Source organism: Electrophorus electricus, chromosome 6, assembly GCF_013358815.1.
Source record: "Electrophorus electricus isolate fEleEle1 chromosome 6, fEleEle1.pri, whole genome shotgun sequence".
In the NCBI taxonomy this organism is placed as follows: Eukaryota; Metazoa; Chordata; class Actinopteri; order Gymnotiformes; family Gymnotidae; genus Electrophorus; species Electrophorus electricus.
Window position 1 is genome coordinate 12,580,799 of NC_049540.1, and position 25,787 is coordinate 12,606,585.

General features: G+C 49.6%; 1 protein-coding gene across 12 annotated transcripts in view; it reads right to left on the reverse strand.

Moving 5' to 3' along the window:
• Window positions 1–1,534: 1,534 nt before the first annotated feature.
• The window catches only part of ncor1 (nuclear receptor corepressor 1), a 64,147-nt gene continuing 39,894 nt past the window's right edge, over window positions 1,535–25,787 (reverse strand). For 3 of the 12 annotated variants that reach the window (XM_035527336.1, XM_035527335.1, XM_035527339.1), the window contains 30 exons: window positions 25,086–25,222; window positions 24,790–24,886; window positions 22,428–22,899; window positions 22,057–22,183; window positions 21,266–21,455; window positions 20,044–20,208; window positions 18,339–18,502; window positions 17,944–18,100; window positions 17,521–17,616; window positions 17,043–17,134; window positions 16,759–16,927; window positions 16,540–16,659; window positions 16,364–16,447; window positions 15,889–16,112; window positions 15,364–15,700; window positions 14,724–14,951; window positions 14,340–14,540; window positions 13,402–13,551; window positions 11,838–12,005; window positions 11,595–11,733; window positions 10,891–11,336; window positions 10,336–10,467; window positions 10,077–10,171; window positions 9,781–9,998; window positions 9,430–9,582; window positions 8,580–8,695; window positions 8,297–8,350; window positions 7,416–7,640; window positions 6,858–7,025; window positions 4,251–6,765 (listed from right to left, as the gene is read on the reverse strand). In XM_035527336.1, coding sequence (XP_035383229.1) covers window positions 6,563–6,765; window positions 6,858–7,025; window positions 7,416–7,640; window positions 8,297–8,350; window positions 8,580–8,695; window positions 9,430–9,582; window positions 9,781–9,998; window positions 10,077–10,171; window positions 10,336–10,467; window positions 10,891–11,336; window positions 11,595–11,733; window positions 11,838–12,005; window positions 13,402–13,551; window positions 14,340–14,540; window positions 14,724–14,951; window positions 15,364–15,700; window positions 15,889–16,112; window positions 16,364–16,447; window positions 16,540–16,659; window positions 16,759–16,927; window positions 17,043–17,134; window positions 17,521–17,616; window positions 17,944–18,100; window positions 18,339–18,502; window positions 20,044–20,208; window positions 21,266–21,455; window positions 22,057–22,183; window positions 22,428–22,899; window positions 24,790–24,886; window positions 25,086–25,222 — 5,327 coding nt within the window. In that variant the 3' untranslated portion in view covers window positions 4,251–6,562. Of the gene's footprint in view, window positions 1,835–1,945; window positions 2,054–4,250; window positions 6,766–6,857; window positions 7,026–7,415; window positions 7,641–8,296; window positions 8,351–8,579; window positions 8,696–9,429; window positions 9,583–9,780; window positions 9,999–10,076; window positions 10,172–10,335; window positions 10,468–10,890; window positions 11,337–11,594; window positions 11,734–11,837; window positions 12,006–13,401; window positions 13,552–14,339; window positions 14,541–14,723; window positions 14,952–15,363; window positions 15,701–15,888; window positions 16,113–16,363; window positions 16,448–16,539; window positions 16,660–16,758; window positions 16,928–17,042; window positions 17,135–17,520; window positions 17,617–17,943; window positions 18,101–18,338; window positions 18,503–20,043; window positions 20,209–21,265; window positions 21,456–21,930; window positions 22,184–22,427; window positions 22,900–24,789; window positions 24,887–25,085; window positions 25,223–25,787 lie in introns of those variants that run through there. The other 9 variants (XR_004776191.1, XM_035527341.1, XM_035527340.1 and 6 more) reach the window with 9 other exon arrangements.

Consider the following 25,787-nt stretch of genomic DNA (forward strand, 5'->3'; position numbering starts at 1 on the left):
GTGGGTTATCAAGCATTTTACCTAGAACAAAAAAAAAAACAAAAAAAAACATATAGCAGATAAAATTCCTTCATCTTACGTACCCACATTCTCAGGCATCTTAGGTCTCAACACCTGGGTGTTGACATTTTTTGCATCAGTGTGCATGGCAGTGAAAGCACACCAGCACACTCCACATAGTGAGAACCACCACCACAAACGCACAAGCACTCCACAGTGTGAAAACGCCCACCACAAACATGAGACCACTCCATCACATTCTTGAAAATAAGTGAGAATGACAACCACACTGGCAATGTGCAGAACCTTCCTGACAACATCGAAAACCAATTCTGTGTGCACTGGTTAACTTGTGTTGTTACTTAACCATCATCCTCCACTCGTGGTTTGTCCTTCTCAGACCAGATTGTCAGTCCTATTACTGAGACATTTTATGCATGTCCCTCAAGAAATAAAGGACAGACGTGTAATTTTTCATATCGTATATTAAATAATACAGTGTATTCTAATACTTACGTTTACACCTGATGTAGTAAGCACATGCTATGAACAGTAAGAGAAGCACTGCTCCTCCTGAGGCTCCTGTTACAATAATGCTCCTGTAGTGGAAAACTTTGGCAATATCTGTGGAAGTTGAACAAGCCATTAGTCTTTGTGAGAGTGCAAAAATGATGGAGATGACGACCATTAAGTCATTCTACAGGCGGCTGAGAGATGTACATGAAAATGTGAAGAAGAAAAAAAACCTCCACAAACCAAGCTGCATTTCCTGGTACGCGATGCTACAGTTGAACCCCTTAGACAGCTCACAGCGGTAGAAACCCTGATCAGACTGGTTCACTTTATGGAGGAGGATGGAGAAATTTCCAGATTCTGAGAGTTTGGAGAATGTTTTAATACGTCCACCTTTGTTATTCCAGGACCTGACGTCACCTTGCAGAGTGATCTCCAGTAGATTAGGTATTGCTTCATTCTTCTGCGTCCACACTGCTACTATATCTGCAGTCTTGTTTGATCCGAAGAGGACCGGTTCAAAGTAACATGGCAGCAGAACATCAGACCGCAGCTCAGTGGTTACATTCCCACTATCGACACGCTGCCTGTGACATAGCCCACCTGCTATACACAAGTATCAAAACCATCAATACAAGCCTGTTAGCGGACAAACTGTGATAGCTTATGAGAGGAGTTTTTTGCGAAGATGCACTTATCATGGGCAAACACCAACCAGCATGACCATAGATCATGCTCTTAAGTCAGGCAATCAATGGCTAGAAATAATCACAATAAATAACACAGATTATTCCAGATATGCTGGAATACAGCTATGTTGTACAAAAACTGTTAACCAAAGGAAACGTGCACATCATACGTCACAGATGTAACATATTTTTTGTGTCACTGCAAGAGCACTAGGATTTGTGCTTATAATGTCAAGATGCATCTGACTGCTATCTATCCCATCCTGTATCTGAACCCTCAGAACATTACAATCTCTAAAGTGAATGCAGCAATGTTCTGGTATTTATGCATGTGTAAAGGATGTCCAACCAGGTTGGCATCACATTAATTGTGCCCAGAATGCAATATAACATCTAAGACAACTCAATTTTGTGAAAGACAAAATATTTATTAAGAATACATTCATTAACAGTAAACGTATGACACAGACAAATTTACCAGAAAGATCAAATGTATGTTTATGCTTTTAGTAAATGTCATTGTTTTGTATCTCCTAGTCCACACTCTGCTGTGAGCTGTCGTGAAGCTTCTCCTCTGGCAGGCTGTGCTTGGTACACCAAATTGGTATAGATTGGGTTGTACACAGTGCCTTCTGAAGAGGAGTGAGATGCATTTCATTAAACAGAAAAATAGATCATTTCCACATGAAGAAATATGAAGAAACCTAATAGAACTTGAACATGAATTTTTTTTAAGTTTGTACCTTTTCTGCTGTAGTTTGCGCCTTCTCTGCTGTAGTTTGCGCCTTCTCTGCTGTAGTTTGCACCTTCTCTGCTGTAGTTGCCATAGAGTGGGTTATCAAGTATTTTACCTAGAACAAAAAAAAAAAAACAAAAAAAACATACAGCAGATGAAACTCCTTCATCTTACGTACCCACATTCTCAGGCATCTTAGGTCTCAACACCTGGGTGTTGACATTTTTTGCATCAGTGTGCATGGCAGTGAAAGCACACCAGCACACTCCACATAGTGAGAACCACCACCACAAACGCACAAGCACTCCACAGTGTGAAAACGCCCACCACAAACATGAGACCACTCCATCACATTCTTGAAAATAAGTGAGAATGACAACCACACTGGCAATGTGCAGAACCTTCCTGACAACATCGAAAACCAATTCTGTGTGTACTGGTTAACTTGTGTTGTTACTTGACCATCATCCTGCACTCGTGGTTTGTCCTTCTCAGACCAGATTGTCAGTCCTATTCCTGAGACATTTTATGCATGTCCCTCAAGAAATAAAGGACAGACGTGTAATTTTTCATATCGTATATTAAATAATACAGTATATTCTAATACTTACGTTTACACCTGATGTAGTAAGCACATGCTATGAACAGTAAGAGAAGCACTGCTCCTCCTGAGGCTCCTGTTACAATAATGCTCCTGTAGTGGAAAACTTTGGCAATATCTGTGGAAGTTGAACAAGCCATTAGTCTTTGTGAGAGTGCAAAAATGATGGAGATGACGACCATTAAGTCATTCTACAGGCGGCTGAGAGATGTACATGAAAATGTGAAGAAGAAAAAAAACCTCCACAAACCAAGCTGCATTTCCTGGTATGCGATGCTACAGTTGAACCCCTTAAACAGCTCACAGCGGTAGAAACCCTGATCAGACTGGTTCACTTTATGGAGGAGGATGGAGAAATTTCCAGATTCTGAGAGTTTGGAGAATGTTTTAATACGTCCACCTTTGTTATTCCAGGACCTGACGTCACCTTGCAGAGTGATCTCCAGTAGATTAGGTATTGCTTCATTCTTCTGAGTCCACACTGCTACTATATCTGCAGTCATGTCTGATCCGAGGAGGACCGGTTCAAAGTAACATGGCAGCAGAACATCAGACCACAGCTCAGTGGTTACATTCCCACTATCGACACGCTGCCTGTGACATAGCCCACCTGCTATACACAAGTATCAAACCATCAATACAAGCCTGTTAGCGGACAAACTGTGATAGCTTATGAGAGGAGTTTTTTGCGAAGAAGCACTTACCATGGGCAAACACCAACCAGCATGACCATAGGCCAGACAAAAGACACCAACCAGCAGCTATGGATAAAACCATCATGCTAGGATCACTGCCTGAACCTGCAGCGATCGAAGGATCTGCTGTGGGAGCTCGACCAGGGGAAGTAGTGCACAGCACTTCCTGAACAACATCCGACTAACAGACATCACACGCCCAGTACGAGTTCTCTGATAGACTTAGTAGCTATTTACAGCAAAGTAACAAGTCGTGGTCACAGATTCACACAAATGATACAAGTTCTTATGAACTTTGAAGTGAATTACCTCATAACGTTGTAATAATTTAGCTTTTAATGTCACTAAAGGCCCTTAGCACAGATATGGATTACTACAGATTAGATATTGTAGACAGCAGAAGAAAGACATGGTGGGTCATTCCCAATGCTGCATCAACACTGCCATGAGCGGCACAGCTGCGGAGGTTGAGGTTTAACAATAATTCATTTGTAAAATCTAAGGACAGTATCTCTACAACTGTAAATCGTGTGTTGACATGTAGCAAAGGTTCTTTAGTGCCTTATGATGTATGACCAATGACCTATCTGATAGTTCTTAATGTAGCATGTTGTCCAAGTCAGGAGTCATCGCCTCATCCTTGAGAATCCAGAAAAGTCTGTTCCCAATGCTCCTAAGTCAGGCAATCAATGGCTGGAAATAATCACAATAAATAACAGATTATTCCTCATAAAGATGAATATGTCACATTGGGCCCAGATCCCAGTGTCATGAGAGGTCATGAAACAATCCAACGACATGCAACACTAGACTCAGCAGTTCTCAGATTGGGTAGTCTAGTTCTAGGGGTTGTGCCATTTCAAAATGGCCTAGTTTAGCATGACAGGATAGTTTAGACAAATTGATTTCAGCCATGAATCCCACTTCAGTGCATCCTGGTATTCCCAAGAAACAACTTACCAACCTCACGATATGTGACAAACCCCTGACAAAGAAAGAGCAGAGGAGGCGATATGTTCACTTTCAGAAAGGTGGAGTGCTAGTCCACTTTATTGATTGGTCTGAACTCTGTAATTGGCTACTTAAGAGACATTGTGCGATACAAACATTGCGTTTTCAACATCATGGGATACACGGGTTATTTCAAGTCTCGATTCTGAACGCACAAAAGGAAAAAAAAAAAGTTACCACTGCAAGGTGTTGGACTGAAAAAAGCTAATAACTATAACTAATGCAATGATCGCCTTTCATTTTCTTAAGATTCAAGTTTCACTGCTTTTTTTTTTCCTTTTTGTTGACGCCACTGTAAACACTTGGCATCCCATTAAAACAGGATGAATAACATCGATGTTGAAAATGATTTGAAATAAAGGAAAAATCTGAAAAGATGAGCTCTAAGGCTTTTTTCAGCCCCATTTCAGAAGCAAAATTAATTAAATATATCAAAATGTAAAGCAGATGTAAAGTTGTGTTACTTGAGCAAAGTGAAAGCAAAGGAAACCAAAACACAAGCACAGGCTGCTTAGATTTTTTTGTCTTTTGGGTTGTCATGGAACATACTACAGCTATGTTTGCGCAGATAACTAAAATCAAGCTTATTTTCTGTTACATCAAGAAAATGAAGATCTAAGTCAAAGCCACCACTATGAAAGGGCAACTTCAACAGCCTTACTGTACCATAGACCAAGAAAAGTGATGTCAAACAAGCCAGAAAACAGGGACACGTTTGAAAAGAAACATGTAATATCCAAAGATTTCCAAGTGGCAATAAAGAACTATTGCAAAATGTGCATGAAACTGAACAGCGCAGACCTCTGCAAGAGCTTGAATAACTTAGATTACAGGTAGTACACTTTTAATCAATGTCAAAAGATACTGAGCCAAAAAAAGTGCAACAATGGTGCAGAGGTTCATCAGACAGAAGTTTGGTTTTTCTTTCTTTCGTGTGTGTGTGTGTGTGTGTGTGTGTGTGTGTGTGTGTGTGAGGGGCATGTATTTGTCAGAATGTGATTTAGCAAATAAAAAATGAATAAAAGAACAGACTAAATAAAATGAAGGAGAAGGTCACAGTTGAATTTTCGCCTCATGAAAATCGAACCAAGACCTTCTCCAGAACAATATACTGCTCTGGTGCTCCCCTGGTTGCTATAGCAACCTACCAGGATAAAGGAGAAGGGGTGAGAATTGGGAGGGGGGAGGAGGGTGGCAGCAGAACATTTAGCACTTCTTAGCAACCACACAGATGAACATACTGAAGTTCAGGACGCTGGATGCAAACCATGCTCAAGTTCACTCCACCACAGAGCACCGATCAGCATAAGAAAAACAGAAAAATAAAATAAAATAAATTCAATTAGCTTTGATGGAGGAAAAAAAAAAAAAAAAAGTAAACCTTCAGCTTATATTTCTTCTTTCACGGTAAAAATCATACGGCTCTGAGACCAGTGTTCTCAGCTTGTTCACATGAACCAAACAGGTGATGGTGCCTTTATGCTTCTCAAACTGCTCTTCCTGCAGGGCGGAACAACGCTCATGTGTCTCCCCCCTCCTAGACCCATATAACAGGTTGAATAAACATCTATACACCCACATAGAAATGGAATCTATTTCCACAGCTGCTGATGCCTCACCACAGCGCCCTGTAGGCTGGGTCTTCTCCTGTCGGCTAAAACGCACTCGCCCTCCCTGCCTCGCGGACGGCTGCTGCGCTGTGGTTGCAACCTGGTCCGTTCAGCTCGGCCGGCTCGGGTCGTGCCGCTCATGCCACTGGCCAGTGGTGGGGGAGGGAATCGGCACCTTTCACACGAAGAGCGAGAACTTGTGTGTAATCTCAAACCATCCGTGATTTCATTAAAAAAAAAAAAAAGCAACATTAAAATGCAGAGAAAATACGAAGAGGAAAAAAGGAACACACTGCAAAAGGTTACCCTATTTACATACGTCGTTTTTTTTGTGGTTTTTTTTTAAAGACAAAAAGTATTTCTTTACAGAAACTGAACAGATTTTTAAGCAAATAAGTCTTCTTTAAAGTTTCTTTACAAAGTTCTTCATCCTTTTTCACTTTTCACTGATTTCTTATCCACAAACAGGTGGCATAAAGCTTCTGGACTCCAATAAAAAGTTTATCCTGAAGACTCAGCCCGTTTGTGGCTCCCTTGCAATGCTTTCTCTGACCACCAGAGGGCAACAAGGGACCAGAAGGGAGTCCTCCTCGGCTGGTCCCCATCTCAAGAATGGCAATGGGGCATAGTTGGGAGGGACACTTCTTATGACCAGGGTGGGATGGAGTGGGGTGGGGGCCTTGGGGTTGGTAGGAGGTCATAGTTCGTCAGTCATCACTGTCCGACAGGGTTTCGTACTGTTCCGAGAGCAGTGGCGGCTCCCTCTCCCACGCGCGGGCCGGGCCAATGGCAGCGCCTCCCTGTGGCTGCTGCTGGGACTGCATGGAGGGAGATGGACAGGCCATGGAGGTGGGAGGGGTGCTACTCAACATCCGCATAGTCAGAGGGTTATACGGAAACTGCATAGGCCCTGGAGGGTGGAGAAAGAGGCAAGGCATCTTATCAAAGGACTCCACGCCACCCCGTAATGTCATGTCAGATGAATGTGGACAACCCGCTCACCTGTGGATGAGGGCCGGTCCTCCCAGGCCCAGCTCGGCCTGTGGTAATCACCTTCAGAATGCACCGAGGAGACGGAGGGCGGACGCTCCCCGCCTGGGTATGCCTGGCCTGGGTTTGGCGACTTGGACTTCCTGCTGCTGGCTTTGCTTTGGAGCTTCTGTTTGCCTGCTACGGGGAGAGACATGCATAACTAACATAATCGAAAGCAGATAACTGGCTCTTACATTTGTATTTACGTAGAAAAGTGCCAGGCAGACATCAGAGGCAAGGGCAGAGCACTAGTCCCCAGGCCCACCACCCAACCAGTTGTGCTCTGGCTCTCGCATTGCTCTTCTATACTGGTGGTGTATGTGCCATCATTTTTAAGACCGCATGGTGCTGCCAGACTCCACATTTAGCAAGTTCAACAGGAACACAAACAGCTCCAGTTTCACTGCAAAGTGATAAAACACACGGGCCCTTTCTGGCATTTCAGACCAGCTATCCTGTTCTTTGAATCGGACCATTTTCTGAGACGGGTTATGGGACCAGCAGTGATGGTGCGTGTATTTTCCTTACAGTATCTACCTGCGTTGGGGGATGGACTGGCCTCCTGCCGCCCCTCGGACACACCCCCCATGCCGCTCGCGTTGCTGCCCATTGAGGGAGCGCTGGACTGGGCTTGCTGTGCCTGCTCGTCGGGCCTTTCCTCCACGTTGCCCATCAGGGCCTTGCGGATGATGTCCTCTAGACCCAGGTTACTGGCTGGGTCGCTGAATGAGTGGTTTCTCGGGTTCACGTTACCTATGGAGACAGGAGACACGCGGGCTGAGTGAGGGCAAGGCCCCTGGTGTTGAGTCCACAGAAGGAAAACGAACGTGAAAGAAAGAGCCGCAGCCGAACAGGAGTTGGTAATGTGGCCACAACAGCCATCTTCACTATCCACTATTAGTATCCTCACAGCCAATACGCATCACGATCATTCGATTTCTGAGGTTTGCTAACAAGTTGGCATATGCCGTGCACCAGCAAAAACAGCAGTCCCCCCCCCCCAAAAAAATTAATTACATTAAAAAAAAAAAAAGGCTTCTACGTAGTTTCATTTGTTGGTGCGACACCACTGTAATTTATAGTGATAACATATCGTATTACCCACCCCCCACTGGAGAGGCATCTGTGAAGCACCAGTATCTCAACGGTTCAATGTGCTAAGAGAGTAACTAGAGGACAGCAGCAGGTTCAAGTCCTCGATACATTACAAATACCAGGACCAACTAGCCGCACCAAGTACAGGCTGCTAGCCTCAATTTCCATTTCTATAGCTACAAGCCACTCCGGATGTGCTGTGGAATTCTGAGACAGGCAAATCTGTTGGTACAAATTAGATGACAAGAACTGACAAACACTGCTGCATGCCCTTCAGTTATCCAGACGAGGCAAACTTGCTGGGTGTAACTCACTTGAGCTTGTTACTGCTGGTAAATTGAAGATCTCTGTGCCTGGCTGTGCATTGCCTGGAAAGAAAACAACGGAGAAAACGACAAGGTTTAGTCAGCCACTCGCTGTGAATTGTCAAAGTGATGACGATTCATACAGCAAACACTGGGCATTCATTTTGGCTTGTGTTCGGAGTTGTTCTGTTATCAGAAAATTACCAGAACCGGAAGTGTTGTTGGCTACCGAGATATATTTAGATTCCATAGGGATACATTAGGAGGGGTTGGGAAGGAGAGATGCCCGTACCAACTTCAGATTTGCGAAAGATCTCCTGCTTCTTGGACATGACCATGGGGGTGTTCTCCATCTTGGCAAAGAAAGAGGGCTGATAGCTGCTGCTTCCCGGGGAGTGCGTGTCCATCCTGACACCAGAGAAAGGGCACAGAGTCAGGCGAGGGGGTGACGGGACACGCTTGGGAACGAGCCAGGTTTCCACTAAGGTGGGGGGGGGGGGGAGTGTAGCGGCAACGGCCGTTGAGGTGGCATTAGGTTGCTGGTCCTTAAAGGGAGACCTACTGATCTAATGTCAGGGTGTGTGGCTATCCTGAGGCAGCTGCTGGAGATACTATAGGCCATGTCAGTTCATTTCTAATGAACACACACCACCCATCCGTCCGCCCAACCACGCACACACCAAATCTCTTATTCTATGTGACGCACCATGTACCTGCTACCAACAGGAAATCAACAGGAAGCCCTTGTTTAAAGGAAGCCTGTCGTGGCTCAGACTATGAGGACACACCCGACTTGTAAGTGTGCAGCCCTTCTGTTGTCAAGTACAGTGTGTTCGGGCCAGCTCTGGTCAGTGGTCATTTTGTGACCACAAGGCCACTGGAGGCTGAATATTTTGAGGTCGCAGACCTGGCTCCAACCAGCAGTGTCTCTGACGTATGTGAAACACTGCTCCTGCCATGACAATGCAACACGAGCAACCACGCCCACTCCTGTGTGGAGAAGGGTCTGGTGCTGACGAGTGCAGCAGGGGGTGTCTGACAGACTGTAAACACCAACAGATGGTTCAAGTGCACACGTGGGTAGGTGGGAGGGTGTAGGAGGAGCAGTTTTTGGTGGTTTTGGTGGGCGGAGATGAGGGCACCTCTGCTCTGTGAGGTCCGTCTCACGTCTCTGGCCTTGAAAACTGCCCTCTAGTTTGTCCAGGCCCGAATAGCTCTGAGGTGGAGAGATGGGCTCATAGCTCTCCACACCCCGACCACTGACTCCGCCAGAGCGCTCGGGAGACTTCCCTGGCCTGGTGACACACCCACAGAGACACACCCAGAGATGAACATTACCCACAAGCAAAACGACTAAAGACAACTGAGCGTCACCATCAGACCTGATATGAACATCAAACAACAAACATTTTTTCTGATGATGTACCACAAAAGCTCTACAATTCTATGTAACCATATCAAATGTGCGGGGAAGCCTTTCTGGGGGTGTGTACCTGGTTCTGGTCTTGTCAGACACGTTCTCGGGAGACACCCTGCTGGGGGCTTTCACGTGGTGACCGGGAGGGTTCTCAGGACTGTAGCGGTTGGGCCCTTTGGGCCGACCCACGGCGCCGGAGGTTTGGAATGTGGAGGCAGCGGAGGATGTGGGAGGCATGGCGCTGGACGCAGGCAAAGGGTCCTGGCTCCGCGCGAAGTCCTGGGTTATGATGTGCTGCACGAGACCAAAAGGAGGAGTTAGCACGGACGCGTGGCCGCAAGTGCGAGAAAAGGCGTAAGGGGGCAGTGGTACCGAGATGTGGTCGGCCAGGGTCATGACACGGTGCGTCTGTGGCAGTGGCTCCGGCGGCTGCCTGTAGCGGCTCATGTCGAACCCTCTGCCAGCACCTGGAGGCAGAGCAAGAAGGACAGGCTGGAAGAGGGCATTTCGGGACAAACGTGCGTGCGCCGACACTCGGCCCCTGCACTTTTGCAAGGGGGGGGAACACAGGCACAAATAACCAGAAGGCTGGACGTGTCCACACTGGGTGCTGGGGGTTAAAGAGTCTCACCTGTGGATGACTGAGAGCTCTTCTCAGGGGGGAAAGGGCCCTCAATCTTCTCCTCTCGTTGGGCTGGAGAACTAGCCGGGCTGATTACCTCAATGGCCCCACTGCCCGGTGCTTCGTAGCGGCCAGTCGGCACTGGAGGAGAAGAGGCCGACGGTTAAACCTTTCTGCAGCAACACGTTCAGGGGAAGCAGGAGCTCTGGACCTTGTCCTGTTCTGCGGTCATTTTTTTTGTTCACGTTTTTCGCAAACGTAGAACATTTAATCAAAATTTCTGTTTTAATCTTGTTCTTGCTATAAAAAAAGCCTGCTACATCAGGTCCCAGGTGACGCAACATAAAAAGAGAGGTCACCCTCTCATCCGGAGAGCGCGAGTTCCCAGATGATGCCCCAGCTATCCGCCGCCAGGCGCCTGAGCGCGAGAAACTGGCTGTGCTCCCGGGGAGGGAGGGGCCGGACAACTTATTTTTAAAATAAAAAAAACAAGAGTTTGCCCAATGAATTTTACCGCATGTACAAAAAATATTTAAAGACTTTAAAAAGACATTTCCCACTCACAGCTGCTGGAGGAGTCCGAGCTCTGAGAGCCCCGCTCCCGCGAGTCCTTCTCCGAAGCGATCTGGCGCGTGATGATAACGTCGATGAAGTTGGCGGCAGTGATGGTGGTCTTGCCGCGCGTGCGCAGCTCCACCTCAATGCGTGACTTGTCTTTGGCAGCACCGGCCCCTCCCCCGGCGTCAGCGTAGGCGGCGAGGGGTGGCTTGCCCACGGCCAGCGGCAGGGCCCCGTACGGCAGCTGCGTGGAGCGCCGCTCTGCCGCTTCCTGCTGCTCGACGGCCGGGCGTCGCTGGGTCTGCGGCTCGTCGTCCACGCTGTGCTTGCCCTCCTTGGTCTTGGCCACGTCCATCTGGGGGGCGGAGGCTGCCGCGTCCACCAGGGCGACCAGCATGTCGGCGGCCGTGTTGTAGCGCGAGTTCGCCTGGACCGTGGCCGACGGCATCGGTCTGCTCAGGGTGGGGGGGCATAAAACTAATTAAACTCTGGACAGGTGTCTGACAGTTTATTTCAGACTCTGCCAACACAGTGACTAAAATTTAGTAGGGCTGTAGTAATAAAACAAATGCATGACAAATACACTCACTTGCAGACCTACAGATACAAAGTTTAGATATTTCCCTTAAAATTGTCTTTTTTTTTTTGTATGTCTGTAGAAGCAGGTGTGCACCCCTGCTGAGTGAGAGGGCATGAAACGCAGAGCCTACATCAGAGGGGTTATGACGCTCTTGCTGGTGCCCTGGAAAATGCTGGGCCTCTGCTGGACCACGCCTTCCTGTGACCTCATCGAAGGCGAGGGGGAACGCAGAAAGACACGACTGCTGGGCATGACGGGCTGCTCTGGAGCTGAGAACGCACACACGCGCAAGCACATAAATCCAGCTATTCAAAAGTTGTGTGTTGGTGGGTCTCTTCTTTGGTCTGAAGAGCGTGCACACCGTTCTCCTCACCTCCACGTATGTATTCGCTTGCAGCGGCCATGCGCTCGCGCTCCCTCTCCCGCTCTCTCTGCTCCCTCTCGCGCTCCTTTTCACGCTCCTTCTCGCGCTCTCTGTGCTCGCGATCCCGCTCCCGCTCTCTCTCTCTCTCCACGCTGGCTGCGAATTGGGCAGAGTGTCCTAGGGGATGGGGAAAACAGAGAACGCACGGACACACACGCGCACGGACACACACGCGCACGGACACACGGACACGGACACACGGACACAGACAAACAGGAAGACAGGGTTGTGGTCATAAACACTTTTCAAAACTTCATTTCGAAACCACAAGAATAAGTGTTTCCTTTTTGTGAAGCGGGGAGAACCAGACAATGTTGTACGTGAGCGATGATTACTACTGGGCTTCAGGACGCAGTGCGTAGATGCAAGATGACAGTGTGTTTAGAAGCTAGAAAAGGCAGAACGGGGACAACCAGACCACTACAGAAGAGCAGAACACCCCCCCCCCCCCAAAAAAAACACACACACACACTTTACTGCTACAAACTTGTGTAAAGTTGAAAGCATTTTCTCTTACAAACTGATACATCAGATTTCTCCTACTGAAGGGTGAACATGAATGAAACGGCAGCTGGAGGAGCAGCTCGACCAAACATGCTACCGTGGCCAAGGGCTCCCTTAGGCACCCGTTAGCATAATGCTCCTTGGTCGCTACATCGGCATCTAGCTCTGAAGCAGTAGCTACTGAAGCGTTTTACGTCATGTTTCATCAACTGATCATGTTCTTAAAGGCATGCAGACAAACAACACAGTTGGTCTGAAATTGTCATTAATATTCTCACTAGAAACTTGATTAAGCTCACCTTCACACTTCTTAGTGGGGGGGGAAAAAAAATGAATGAAAATGAGTGTTACTGCAGAACCATCTTAAAACTAACTAACTATGATCATTCCGTATTCTTCAGGTTCTCATCCTTTGACTCTCTATCCTTTGGCTGTGTCCCACAAGATTTTACGTCAGCGCCATAACCAGTGAGCAAGTCATTAAAATGATTAAATATTAGTGTTTGATTTTAGAAAAACCAACAGATAATCAGAGGACAATGAGCCCAATGTGTGAAACCACAGTAAATGAGGCATGTGTTTCACTGGTAATCTGATACCGGTTTTCAAAGCCACATCAAAACCACCTGTAAAATTGTTAATGCCCCAATTAAAGAAAACAGCAGCGAGACCCCATGGAGACAGACTGAAGTTGCAGTCACCACTGAACACAGATCTAGAAGCAGCTTATAGCACAGGCTTGCACCAGCCTGAACCACACGGAGGCAAAGGACCCGAGCTGATTCTGGACCAGTATTGCTAGGTGAGAAGTGCCTTCATCACGGCAGCTGGGGAGCAGGGCGGAGAGAGGCGGGGAGGGGCATCAGGAAGAGGCACAGGTGGGCAGGAGCGATCGCAGGGCACAGCGTAAACGGAGTCGAGGTGGTCTAGGTCAGGCGGTACACAGACAGCAGGAGATTTCCGCAGGGGGGGGGGGGGGGGGGTTCGGGATTGGGAATGGGGTCCTCACCTGGAGATATGGAGGTAGGGTTGAAAACCCTAGAAGGAAAAGGGGTCTGAGCTCCAGGGATGTACGTGATGCGGTCCAGTGTGGGGGAACCTGTCCCCCCGGGGTGAGGCAACAGGATGGCGGGAGGCATCTGGGCTAGATCAATTATACCTTTTACAGACAGAAGCAAAGGGCCAGAGGGTGAACAACCACAACCAGGACCACTGGTCACTTCCAATCAAGAGCCCTCGTCTGAGCTTCTAGAAACTTCTAAAGCATAGCAGCCAACCGACTGGCAGCCAGCCGATTTGCAATGAACTGCAAATCCTTATACAAATTGATATGTTTAGGCTGGATAATTTTTTTTATATAGATATAAGTTAGAAGGTTAGGGCTGAAAGCTGATCAAATGCAGCCAAAACGCTAAAAAAGTGTTAAATGTAAAAAATAAAAAATCATCATTAACAGTACAAAGTTTCAATTAGTAAGTTGTTGCATGTGGTTAGATGTGGTGCAGTGTGGAATAGTGGTTTAGGCAACAGAAGTTGAGTACAAAAGCCAGTTAAATAACTGCACCTGTGTCGGGTCATTTTTGATTCAGTAACATTACACTGCATCATATATAACAGAAGGCAAATTTTTGTCTTTTTTTGTTGTTTTGTTTTTACTGCAGCATGTAGTATTAATAAAATCAAGTATAAAACAGAAAGTTGGATATACTGTAGAGTAAAGGCCTCATTAATGGCCAGTTGTGATACTGCAGCTGATCGTGTGATACAGCCCCAGCCCTGGAGTCTCATGGTGATGTCGGTCTGAAAGAATTGATTTTCCTTTCTTTCTTTGTCCTTAGGGTCATTTGCTTCTGATCGTCTGGAAAAGGTTGCCACTAGTTCACACGAGCACAAGGTCTACATACTACCCCACCCCTCTCGCTCGCTCGCCTCGCCCCCGCCCCTCACCTCTGGCACCGGAAGGGTAGGGGATGGCCATCTGCTGCTCGCGCGGCGACAGGCCCCTGGCGACGTCGGGTCGCGGAATGACCTGCATCTGCTGGGAGGTGATGTAGTCGTTGAGGATGGTCTGGCGCGTGTTCTCCATGGTGTACAGCGGGTAGGTGTTGGGGTAGCCAGTGGGCGAAGGCTGCCTCGGGAACATGTACCCTGTAGGGGAGGGGGAGGGGTGCGAGAGGGGTCAGCCAGCGTGGAGCGTAGGGACCGCCCGCCGACTTGAGAGTCGATGATGCGGGAGAGCCCACAACTGGCTTCATATCGAACTTCTCATCGTTGGAAACCGAAGTACGTTTTCCTTCAAGACCAACATTTGCCCCGCTGTTGCCGTTCTACCTGGGTCCAGCACCCGGTGGTGGAAGACACTGGGGTCAAGGTGTGGGGTCAGATGGGCTCGGTACACCTCCCCCGCCACCACGGGCCTGTGGTGGGAGTCGAACGGGCTGTGCGAGCCCAGCGGGTCGGCGCCGGAGACGGGGGACTTGGCCGGGACGCTGTCTCTCTGGGTTGGGGTCAGCGCGCTCTTCCTCTCGTGGGACACGGGCTTGCCTGCTGTTATGCCTCCTGACGAAGACAGAAGGGAGGACAAGAACAAATGTCCGTCTCTTACACCGGAACGGGAGAGGAAGGAGGACATGGACGGAACAGATAAGACACCTCGGAAAAAGGGCAGAGGATTTTAAAAAAATAAATAAAAAGAAAAGAAAAAAATAAAGGTAGGAAGCTGTAGATGAGAAAGCAGAACACAAACACATTATTTTCAAAGTGAAAGAAGCAAAAACAAAAAAGGCAGAGGGAAAGGGATTAAAGAGCAGCGATTGTCCAGCTGTTCAACAAACAAACCGACCAATCAAAAGACAAGATGAGCACTGTGACATCACAGAACAGAGGACATAAGGGAGAACAAGACGACTGCGCCAAGTGCCTCGGTGGGGTGGGGGTGGGGGGAATATGCGAAAGTGCAGAGATGCCTCACCTTCCTGCGTGCGCAGCAGCGGTGACCCTCTGGACATGGAGCCAGCTCCGTAGTTGGGTGTCCGGCGGGCTGTGGCGTCGTCGTACAGGCCGGGGCTGAGCTGAGCCTTGCCGGCCTCCTGGTGTGTGGAGCGTAGCACCGAGGTGGGGTTGACCACGGAGGCGTGGCGCACCCGCTCCGCCGACGCCTTGACCTCCTCGTACTTGGCTCGCTCGCGCTCCGCCGCCTCGGCGGCTGCGTGTGCCATCTTACCGGGGCTGGTGAGCAGGGACTTGACGTTGTGCTTGATGGCCGATTGGCTTGCGCTGCCGCCGGCCTCGTACTTTAGGGGTATGCCCTGTGGAAGAGTGGAGGGGAGACAGGAGGTGAGGGGAGGCAAGAGGATGCGAGAAGAGCCATCCCTGCTGGTCTCTGGCTTTTTGGCCTAGAAAAACAACCGAGGGTCTCTTCGGGGAGAGCGTGAGCCCACACCCAGCGATACCCGTTTGCTTCGTTAACGCTGACGGAAGGCGGAAGATCGCTTGCCTGGGTAATGGATCCTTCCAGCACCGGGGTCTTGCGGCTGTCCTGGGTCTCCTTGCGGGGGATCTCGTGAATAGAACGGCCCATCTCTTTTATGGTGTTCACCCCCTCGTATGGCTTGCCCTTGGTGATCCCCCCCTCGAATGAGCGGATGGGTGGACTCTCCCTCTTGATCTGCTTGCCGTACTTGGCCTCATCGAAGGCATCGGCAGAGGTTCGGGGCGTTCCTGAAAAAGTGTACGACAAAATTTAGCAAAAATGCCTCAAAACAATTTACTCAGCACAGTCCTACTAACCATGTCAGAACACAAATAAATCATATGACAATATATAATCTATAATATAGCTATGAAGGATGGTTAGCATCACACCACTTAGTTTAGTCTGCAGCATAATTAATCCATATACCGCAACCTTACTTGAAAACATATTGATACGTTGACACCTTAGAAGCCAGTTTAGCAGAATTCTCTAATACCTTGCATGATGGATCCTGTGAGCATAGCCCTGTCCTTGGAGTCAGGGTGCAGGCTGTCTCTGGGTAGGGCTCTGCTAATCAAACCTGGCAAGAGACACCAAAACGCAACGTAAACACAGGCCTGGGGTCTGTGTGACTGCAGGTTGTGGAGGCAGGCTTCAAGGAGGCGCCCTTACCCTCGTAAGGGGCGGCCTCCCGTACAGGGTGCCCTCGGGGTCCGTCCATCATGTCGTATGTGCGTTTGAGCTCATGACCCGTCCTGGGGCTTCTAGTACCTTCCCTGGTGTTCTTAATGGCTGCGGACATAGGAAACAATCTTTTAACACTCAAATTAACATTCAGAAAAAAGTAGGTAAGTGCGGCCACGGCCGCAGGGCGCCAGATGCCTGCCTCACCGTCGTAAGAGAGGATGTGTCCGCTCTTGCCCTCATAGATGACGTGGCCTTTGGAGAGCGCCTCGGCCCGGCTCTTCTCCGGGATGCTCAGGTCCTCAGCGGCCAGTTTGGCAATGGTGCCCTTCAGCAGGTCCGCCGCCAGGCCTGATTGGGGCAGCGCGGGGGTGCCCTGCTCACGGGAAATGACGTGAGAGGCAAACAGAAGAATATTAGAAGGATGCAGTTCAGTGCTAAATTTGCTCAACGGAATGCTCTAGAAGAGAATGTGGGGGGAGTGGACACACTTGGGTGATGGAGCCTCTTTGGAAGTGGAGCCCCTCGGGACCTTTTCCTGTGGGGCCTCTGGTCAGGTCCTGAATGGCAGGCATTGACCCTCCTGAAGAAGACAGAGGCGAATTGGACCTCATAGGCAGGGGTGCATCAGAACACTGATTGTGCACATAACATAAATCACACGAAAAAGCCATAAACGTTTGACAGATCTTGACTAGCATCCACAGTCGGGAGAAGGATGTAACAGGTCAGAGTTTTCAGAAGAGACTGATCTGTGCCTGCTCATTTTAATCTCCTCCCTCACCAGCATGGCACATTCTCTCGGGCGGGCGTGATCAACGCAAGAGGCCGTCCTTTAGCTATGCCACCCCGGGGCTGCGGCTGGGATGCCCCGTCGTTTCATTGGGAGGACCCTTTGGTACACGTGACCGCCTTGGAAGACTTTAGGTGTAGTACGGGTGGGGGCGTGCACGTGGGTGTGCCACTCACCTCTGACGACTCCCTCATACTGTGCCCTGGAGAGTAGTCCTTCAGCTTGAGTGCTCTGTCCCCGTGGAGAACATTCCTCTTGCTTTATATAGGGCACTGGGTGGGCAAGAGAGAGTAAACGAGAACCAAAGTCAGCCTTTATAAACAAAATTAATTATAATAACTGAGCCCAGGCAGTGAAGCAAGACCTTTGAAATGGGTGATATTTCACAAAGCAGGATGTCTCAGCAAGCTGGATCATTTAAGCCAAAAGTGAGGAATGTCCAATGAGAATGCTTCTTGCTTCGTCTTCTATTGGACAGCATCTATTTTTCATGACATTTATCCAGCTAATTTAGGGACCTTGATTTGTGAAATACTAGCAGGGTGTTCAGGACTAATAAACACGTCAGCAAAAGGACGTACAGGGGGCCCAAAACCCACCCTTGCCCCAATCCCTCTCTTCTCCATCCTTCTCACCAGGCTTAGCAGGGTCCTGCTGCCTGGGCAGGCCGAGTGAGATGGACCCTCCGACACTCTTGGCCAGCTCTGGCCCGTACACGGCGTGCATGTGTGAGGGCAGATACGTCCCCGGTGTTCCCTACAGGAAGGGCAAACAATCAGAAGGGCTAACATCCGAGAGCTGCACAATGGACAAGCAAATCTATAAAAGCACACGCAAAACTGGAGGGGGGGGGGGGGGGTTGGGGCTTGTAACCCTTTAGCACAGCACTTGAAGGGGCACTTGGAACAATAACGTCATTCGCTGAGTCAGCCATCGGGTAAAGGAGAAAAGGCCACCTTTGACTCTCTGTTCCCTGTTTACTCTCTGACGTTACCTGCAAGATCGAGCCACCCTGGATAAAGGATGGCTTGTCCGAGGGCTTGGAGGTGGGAATGAGCGGAGGGGGAGACGGAATGTTAGCCGGTCTGTGGCGGGAGAACGTCATGCGCATTCCATCCGGAAGGTTCTGGACCATTTGGTTAGGAGCTGGCTGCAGGACTGCAGGAATTAAGAGGGGACAGAGAAGGAGAGCTTTAAAAAAAAAAAAAAAAGCACACCGTGCTGCCTGCTTTCCTGGAAAATCAGAGGTATTTTTAAGTCTTCCTCTGGCAAACATTGATCCATGAACACAACAACATGATGACAGCACCCAAATATAATGCACTGGATGGAAACGATGGAACATGTACTGCGTATACATTTACAAGCAGACATAAGTGCAAATGAAACAGCACGGGCAGAGTGATTTAAGTGCAGCTGTGTGACCCTCTGACGGCTACTAAAAGCCCCAGAATCCCCCAGGGACCAAGAGCACTACATTCTTTATCTGCACCAACGACACCAATCCTGCTACAGCCGCCACGCACAGAGCACGACAAAATGACAACACACTCTCGTGCAAAGCAACAAAAGGTTCTGGACAGGATGGAACAACTGACTAGGGGAAGAATCTTCTCCCGCCCCCAAAAAAAGAAAATCATATCACAAGCTTATCACCATCTGAATTGCGAGCTTTCTTCCAGTTTTGAAATGTACCGTCAAGAACATCGAGATTCGACTTATCTATTCGCACACAATATTGTATTAAACACAAAATGATATTCACAGCATGAGTTCAACTTTATTTTAAATTTAAATAGACAAGTTATAATAAGCAGTCAACAAAACACCATTAAATAAGATTCCTAATGTAAAGTAAAATGTAAAGTAAAAAGGGTGTGGTAAAATGTCAACATTTCACTGGGCTTTTGGTGCAGCGATCCTCTGTCATCATTAGCTACATTAGCTACATGGGGAACTAGAAGAATGTTTGTGACGTGTCATTCTCATCAGTGCCTTTAATCTCAGCTTTTAACGGTAATGTGCATAATTTTACAGTCTATCCAAGTTTTATATGAAGTTGGTGACAAAATCTAAAAGCGCACATCTTCAAGATCGATCAGAATATAAAATGTTTAGGATCACCCTGTCCTAACCCTGACTACAGCACATGGCACACAGCACAGCAGTTCTGCAGTATGGTGTGTGACATGGTGGACATTTTCACCTGCTGCGCAAAAACAGGAAAAGCCCACGTGTACCCGTTTACTTACGTAAACGCACCATCACGGCCTGGGGCTCACTGTAGCGATCACCAGGGCTCACCGTCACACACATCAAAGTTCCGAGCCCAACCATGCCCTTGTTGTTCCTGACCTGAACGGACTATTTTTGCACTGGAGGAGTTGTTTTACACTGGGTTGTTCTAACAGCACAAGCTCCCAGTGTTGTGTGTTCGTGTGTGTACTAAGCTGGGTCACAGACAGAGAAATCATTCGAAGACTCACGGACTGCTGAATTAACTTTCACCTAATTCATATGCCTGGACAAAGAGGTGAGACATCAGCCAGCAAATTACAGAAAATGAAGACATCAGAATAATAGATGAGAAGCAGAATAAAAACCGAGAAGCACACGGTTAAAGCACGGTATGCGTGCCCGACCACGGCACAAACAACGCCGTGCGCAACAGCCGGCGGCAGGCTTGGGTCGGCGGTTACCTGGCGGGATGCTGTAGCGGGCCGCGTTGTTGGGGTCTGGCTGGGGCGACGCTTTGCTGGGCTCGCGCGGCGAGAGCCTGTAAGGCGAGCCGGGCCTGCCTGCACCCCCGTGAACCTCCTGATCCATCAGCTTCATGTCGTAAGGCATGTAGGCAAACGCCTTTCCTGAGGGGAGAGGAGCGTCACGTAAATCACACCAGCCCATGAGCGTTACTCAAGAGAGAGTCTGGCGATGTAAAGTAAGCGATGATTAGTCGTTGCTCCAAATGTCTCACGAGAAGCCCTTTAACACTCAGTTGTCCAGAGGTCAAAACAGGCAAAGTTTCACAAGGGCAGAAAAAGCTACAGCACTCACCTGATTTTAAAAAAAACAAAAAACGGTGGGGGGCAGGACTAGATTTTGTATAATGGTTATCACTATAAGGATTTGCCCCAATGTTCCCTTTGGTCAACCACTTCTGCCCAGATATGCCTAGCTCTCAAAAAAGGCAGTCTATTGCAAACTGTCTTGTTTTTGCCCTGAGAAGGAAGACTAGCCTTCCTGTTCTGCTCTTAAAAGTCTGTCTCTTTGGACCACTATTCCGAATACAGAGACATGATCTCCCCTGACCCCAAAGGAGTCTGGGAAAGGAAAGAGACACACTTCAGTCCTCAGAAGTCCAAAAGACTTCTTGGAGTGGGGGTGGTTTAGAGTGTATAATGGTTTCATAATTCTCCACAACAACAAACTTTCCTGCTCTTGGGGTTGGCACTGTTTGGCCAGACGTTTTCCAAAACAGAGCAGCCTGAGACAGAAGGCCACCACACACACACACACACACACACACACACACACACACACACACACACACACACACACACACACACACACACACACACACACACACACACACACACACACACACACACACACACACGAAGCAACAGCCCGAGACGGCCGCTCACCCAGCTACACTCCATCTGTTCCTTCAGAGCAGCTCCCTCACATGCCCCTCCCCTCCATCTCCCCGGCTCACATGCCCCTCCCCTCCATCTCCCCGGCTCACATGCCCCTCCCCTCCATCTCCCCGGCTCACATGCCCCTCCCCTCCATCTCCCCGGCTCACATGTCCCTCCATCATCACCTTTCACTTCATCACTTACATTCATAGCATATGCCCTGCCCATTTCATACAATCTCTCCATCTGCCACATTCACACACACACATTCATGCACACGCACCATCTCGCTCGAGGAGGGTGGAGCTGCGGTCAGGGAAGTGAGGCCGGCGGTCCACCTCACTGGGCTCCTGCCTCTGCGAGTCCTCCAGGTGGGCCGACTCGTGCACCGCCTTGATCTGTTTCTGGTACATGGCAAAGCCGCTGAGCGGGGCTCCCACGGGCATGCTGCCCGGCCCGAACGGTCCTGGCACCTGCCACCAGCAAGGAAGGGAAACGCACCCAGTCAGAACTGTGACCCCCACGGACACTCCACGACGACCCCCACTAACAGCTTGCATCTCAGCCCGTTTTCGGAGCAGAGAGCTCGAGACGGAAAACTGTTGCCACGTTGGGTTTTCATATTTCGGACAGCCAATCAGGGCACACTTTGCAGAATCAATGCAATCTTGCTCTGGCAATATACAGGCATGGAGTTACAGTATCCACTGTGACCATAACAATCACACTCTATAAGTTTATCAATGGATAATCCCCACCGCCATTATAATTCGGACGTTAATTAATAAATCAATAATTCGTCACCCTTTGATTTGTGTTTATAAAAATGCATTTTGGTGATGATTCTGGGATGATTCACGGATGATCACCGATGTTTATTCAGCAGCTTTTGATCTCGCTGATTTATTTTGAACGCGGTGGCGGGTCGGAAGCGCGTCCGGGACTCACGTGGCGAGGTGGCTGGGCTGAGGAAGGGTGGCTCTGGGCCCCAAGCCTGCCCCAGTCCCTGGGCCGGGGCCTGGCCAGGAGGGTGTGTCTGCTAGGAAATTGGAGCATGGGGCTAAAGGGACTGACCATGGGGGGGATGGTGGCGGCCCGCTGCTGTAGCTGCTGCATGCTGAGCTGCTGGGTTGGCTTGACCGTGGAGACCACAACGGAGCTGTGGCCTCCGAGCAGAGAAGGCTTGTCCGGGGAAAAGAGCCTGAGAGGGGGTCGGGGAGAGACAGAACCATGAAACATACAGTTGCTTCGCATACGAGCTCGCTGAAAAGGAACCTAGGCTCTCAAAGTCAACCACAGGTAACAGCTCTATTATTTAAACCATTCACTGTGACTGAGTCCATCTGAAATAAATGTAAAATACAAACATTTAGTGGATTACCGCCTAAGTGAGAAAAGCAAAGACCCCGCAGCGTTGTTTAAGTCGACAATGCACGGTCTCTTACCTCTGTCTGTCCGGCTCGGCTTCCACGTCCTCGTCGGCGCTGCAGGTGGCGCTGGAGTCGTTGTCCGAGTGCGTCTGCTCACCCAGCTTTTCCGCCTTGTCCCGGGCCTCCGGCTCCGTCTTCACCCGTACCTCGATGCTGTCACCGGCTGGCCCCGGGGCCACGCCCATGTCTGTGTCCTGGGGCTCGCTCTTCAGGTGTACCTGGGGTTCGAGGGGCAGCCGGGCGCGCTCGTCCTGGGCGGTGCCGTCACCCGCCGCACTGCCTTCTGGGCTTTTCTCCAGCTTGACCTGGAGCTCGCCGTATGGTGGCTCCGGGCCTTTGCTGTCCGCACCGGAGCCCTTGGGGGTGGCGGGATCTGGCTCCAGGCTGCCAACCCCGGGGCTCGGGTGGGAGAGAGGCTCAGAGGGCTTGGAAGGGTCCGCTTGGGAGGGGGAGGGGGCGCTCTCCGTGTCCGAGCTGTTGTCTGCTCCTGGTTAGAGAACAGAGAGAGAGAGAGAGAGAGAGAGAGAGAGAGAGAGAGAGAGAGAGGGAGAGAGAGAGAGAGAGAGAGAGAGAGAGAGAGAGAGAGAGAGAGAGAGAGAGAGAGAGAAAAAAATTAGATCCTACTTGACAGAACAATGTCGACTGGCACCTATAAAATGCTGTAATGTACAAAAACCTAGAAAAAATTCTAAGGCCTAACCTATTCATTTTATGCCATTTGAAAGGCAGAAAAAAAAAACAATCGCCATAGAGGACAAAAATCCAGGTCACTACAAGCCACGTCGCTCAGTCGAGCAGATACACTTTGGGCCCGCAGCCAGCATGTGGCTAATAAGCCTACTTCCTCTATGTGTGGGTCACATGACAAGCCTGTCTCAGCGCCAGAGGAGCGGTGCAGAATATGCGCAGCTGACCGACAGCTTCTCAGCTCCACCCCTCAGCTTATCGATCCACCCTACTGGTCTCCTGAAACAATGAGGGAGTAACTGGGCAGCCGCATTCAGCCTCTCTCCTGCATCCGCCCCTTCCTTCTCCAACTCAGCCAGTCACTCTTCTGCCCTCCCGTGTGTGGCGACAGAAGACTACGGCTAGAAGAGCCGTGGCAAATGCATTTATTCTAGCAGAAGCAGAACAGGAAGGAAAAAAAAAAAAAAAAAAAAACGAAAAAAAAAAAAAAGCCGAGCGAGCGAGCGAGCGAGAGAGAGAGAGAGAGAGAGAGAGAGAGAGAGAGAGATATGAACGCACACAAGGAAGGACAAAAGAACATGAATAAAAAAAAAATTGAGGAGGAAAAGTGAAGAGTGTAACCGACACAGAGCCCAGAGTTTTTCCTCTGGGCAAACGCGTCGTGCCTGCACAAAAGAACCCTTTGACCGGCCAAGACCAAGTTGGCACTCCCCTGCCGGCATCCCACCTCTGGAGTGGAGAGAGGGCCTGGCGCCGAACTTAAGGATGACGACGTGAACGAACATAACCAAGCAGGAGAGAGATGATTCAGGAGGAGCAAGACAGACGGACAGCCATGAGACAGGATAAGAGAGCGGAAATACTGGATGGGGTCAGTGGGGAAATGTGAGAGCGAGTATTAAAGAATGACAGAAAGAGAGAGAGAGAGAGAGAGACATCATACCAGAACAATCGAGCATTAGAGGCACTCAGCGTTCCTTACAGAGAGCTTTCTTGAGCCTTCAAAGCCAAAGAACACTTATATAAGAGAGAGCCTGGCACTCAGAATCAGTCTAGATCCTTTTCCCCGTCTCCCCCAACCGCCCTCTCTCTCTCTCTCTCTCTCTCTCTCTCTCTCGCTCTTCATTTGATCTTCACTCTCATTAGAAGTGCAGACAGTGACAGCCGTGACCCTGCTGGCTGCGTGATTCAGACTCAGCTCTCTCCATCAGCTCTGATCAGCTGCCCTCGTGACGTGTGTGCACACAAGCACGCGTGTGCCCCTCTCACACTCCTAGAGAGCCTACACGCCCCTGCACCCTATTCCTACCACCTCTCTCAGTGGCGGCTGTGAAGCACCAAGCATCGTGTCTGTCTGCGTCTACAGATGTTGCATTTCCGCATGTTAGTTTTAGAAAAAGTAGCCATATGCTCATGAGAGGCAGCGTTAGTGGATGGCTGTCTCTGTTCCGTGTGTGTGTTGGTGTGTCTGTCCGTGTGTTCCAGTTGAGCCTGCTGTGTTGGAGGGTTTCTGGTCGTTTAAGGTTGTCAGCATGAATGGGTTTTTACCGTCCTCACTGTGAGCTATGGCTGTGCGTTTGCTCTGCAAGTAAACACAGGCGCTTGAAGGAGGTGGCCGCTGGTTGAAGGGCCGGTTGAGGCCGTTGGGGGGGGGGGGGGGGGGGGGGGGTTGGGGTTTCCGCCAGCTCACCTTCACTGTCGTCGGGGTTCTCCTCCTCGTCATCGGCCGAGGCCGTGGCCACGCTGTCGCTTTGTGATGCGTCTCGGTCCCGGATCCGTCTGGTCACCTACACACGCGCGGTACAAAACCGATGCGTCATCTCTTTAGTTTAAAAACACATGCTAATTTCAGAAGCGAATTTAGTCATCTAAGTCCAACGGTTCTGCTCTGGGATCAGATACGCCTGTCAATGTAATGCAATGTAAAGTGGCCCAATGCTGATCCCAGGTCAGCCGCAGGGGCGGGCACGGCGAGGGGCTGGTTACCTGCTTGTGCTGCTGCAGCAGGTTGTCCAGGTTGTGACGTCTCTTGTAGTTGAAGTAGAAGTTCTTGCACTGGGCCTCACTCTTGGTGCCCACCATCTTGGCGATGGCCGACCAGTTCCGCCCGTGCTCTACCAGGCCTGTGGGGGGGGGGAGGAGCGCCATGGTCAAGAGACACCAGGACACGCGAGATGACCGAGGACATTTGACAAAAGAAAGGCGACACGTCCAGGGCCGTGACTTGGAGGGGAGTAGATGGGAAGTGGCCTTGTTCCACAGGACAGCAGCACCACCTTGGCTGAAACCTGGCTGCAGCTCCTGTGTTCATACGTCAGGCTTTCTTAGCTCAGATACAGAGGCCTCACTACTGCTCTCTGAGCTCCTCAGAGGTTAACTAGTAGATGCTGGTCGCTACCCAACAGCCCGCTGGGAAAACCGGACCTGGTTTGACTGCACAGTTCAACAGCCAGATAGAGCACAACCCACTCACAAACAGAAGAGAAAGTTCTACTGATATGTCCGGAAGTGTGTGTGTGTGTGTGTGTGTGTGTGTGTGAGGTGGATTCTTCTGCAGTTCTTTTTGCCAGCAGCCAATTCAAGGTCATGGGGGGGGGTTGAATCGGCAGCAGTTAGCTTCGTGGCTATTAGCCTTTACCCTCGCAGGCCTATCTAAGCAGGCAGGACATTCATGTCCAAGCCCTTTAC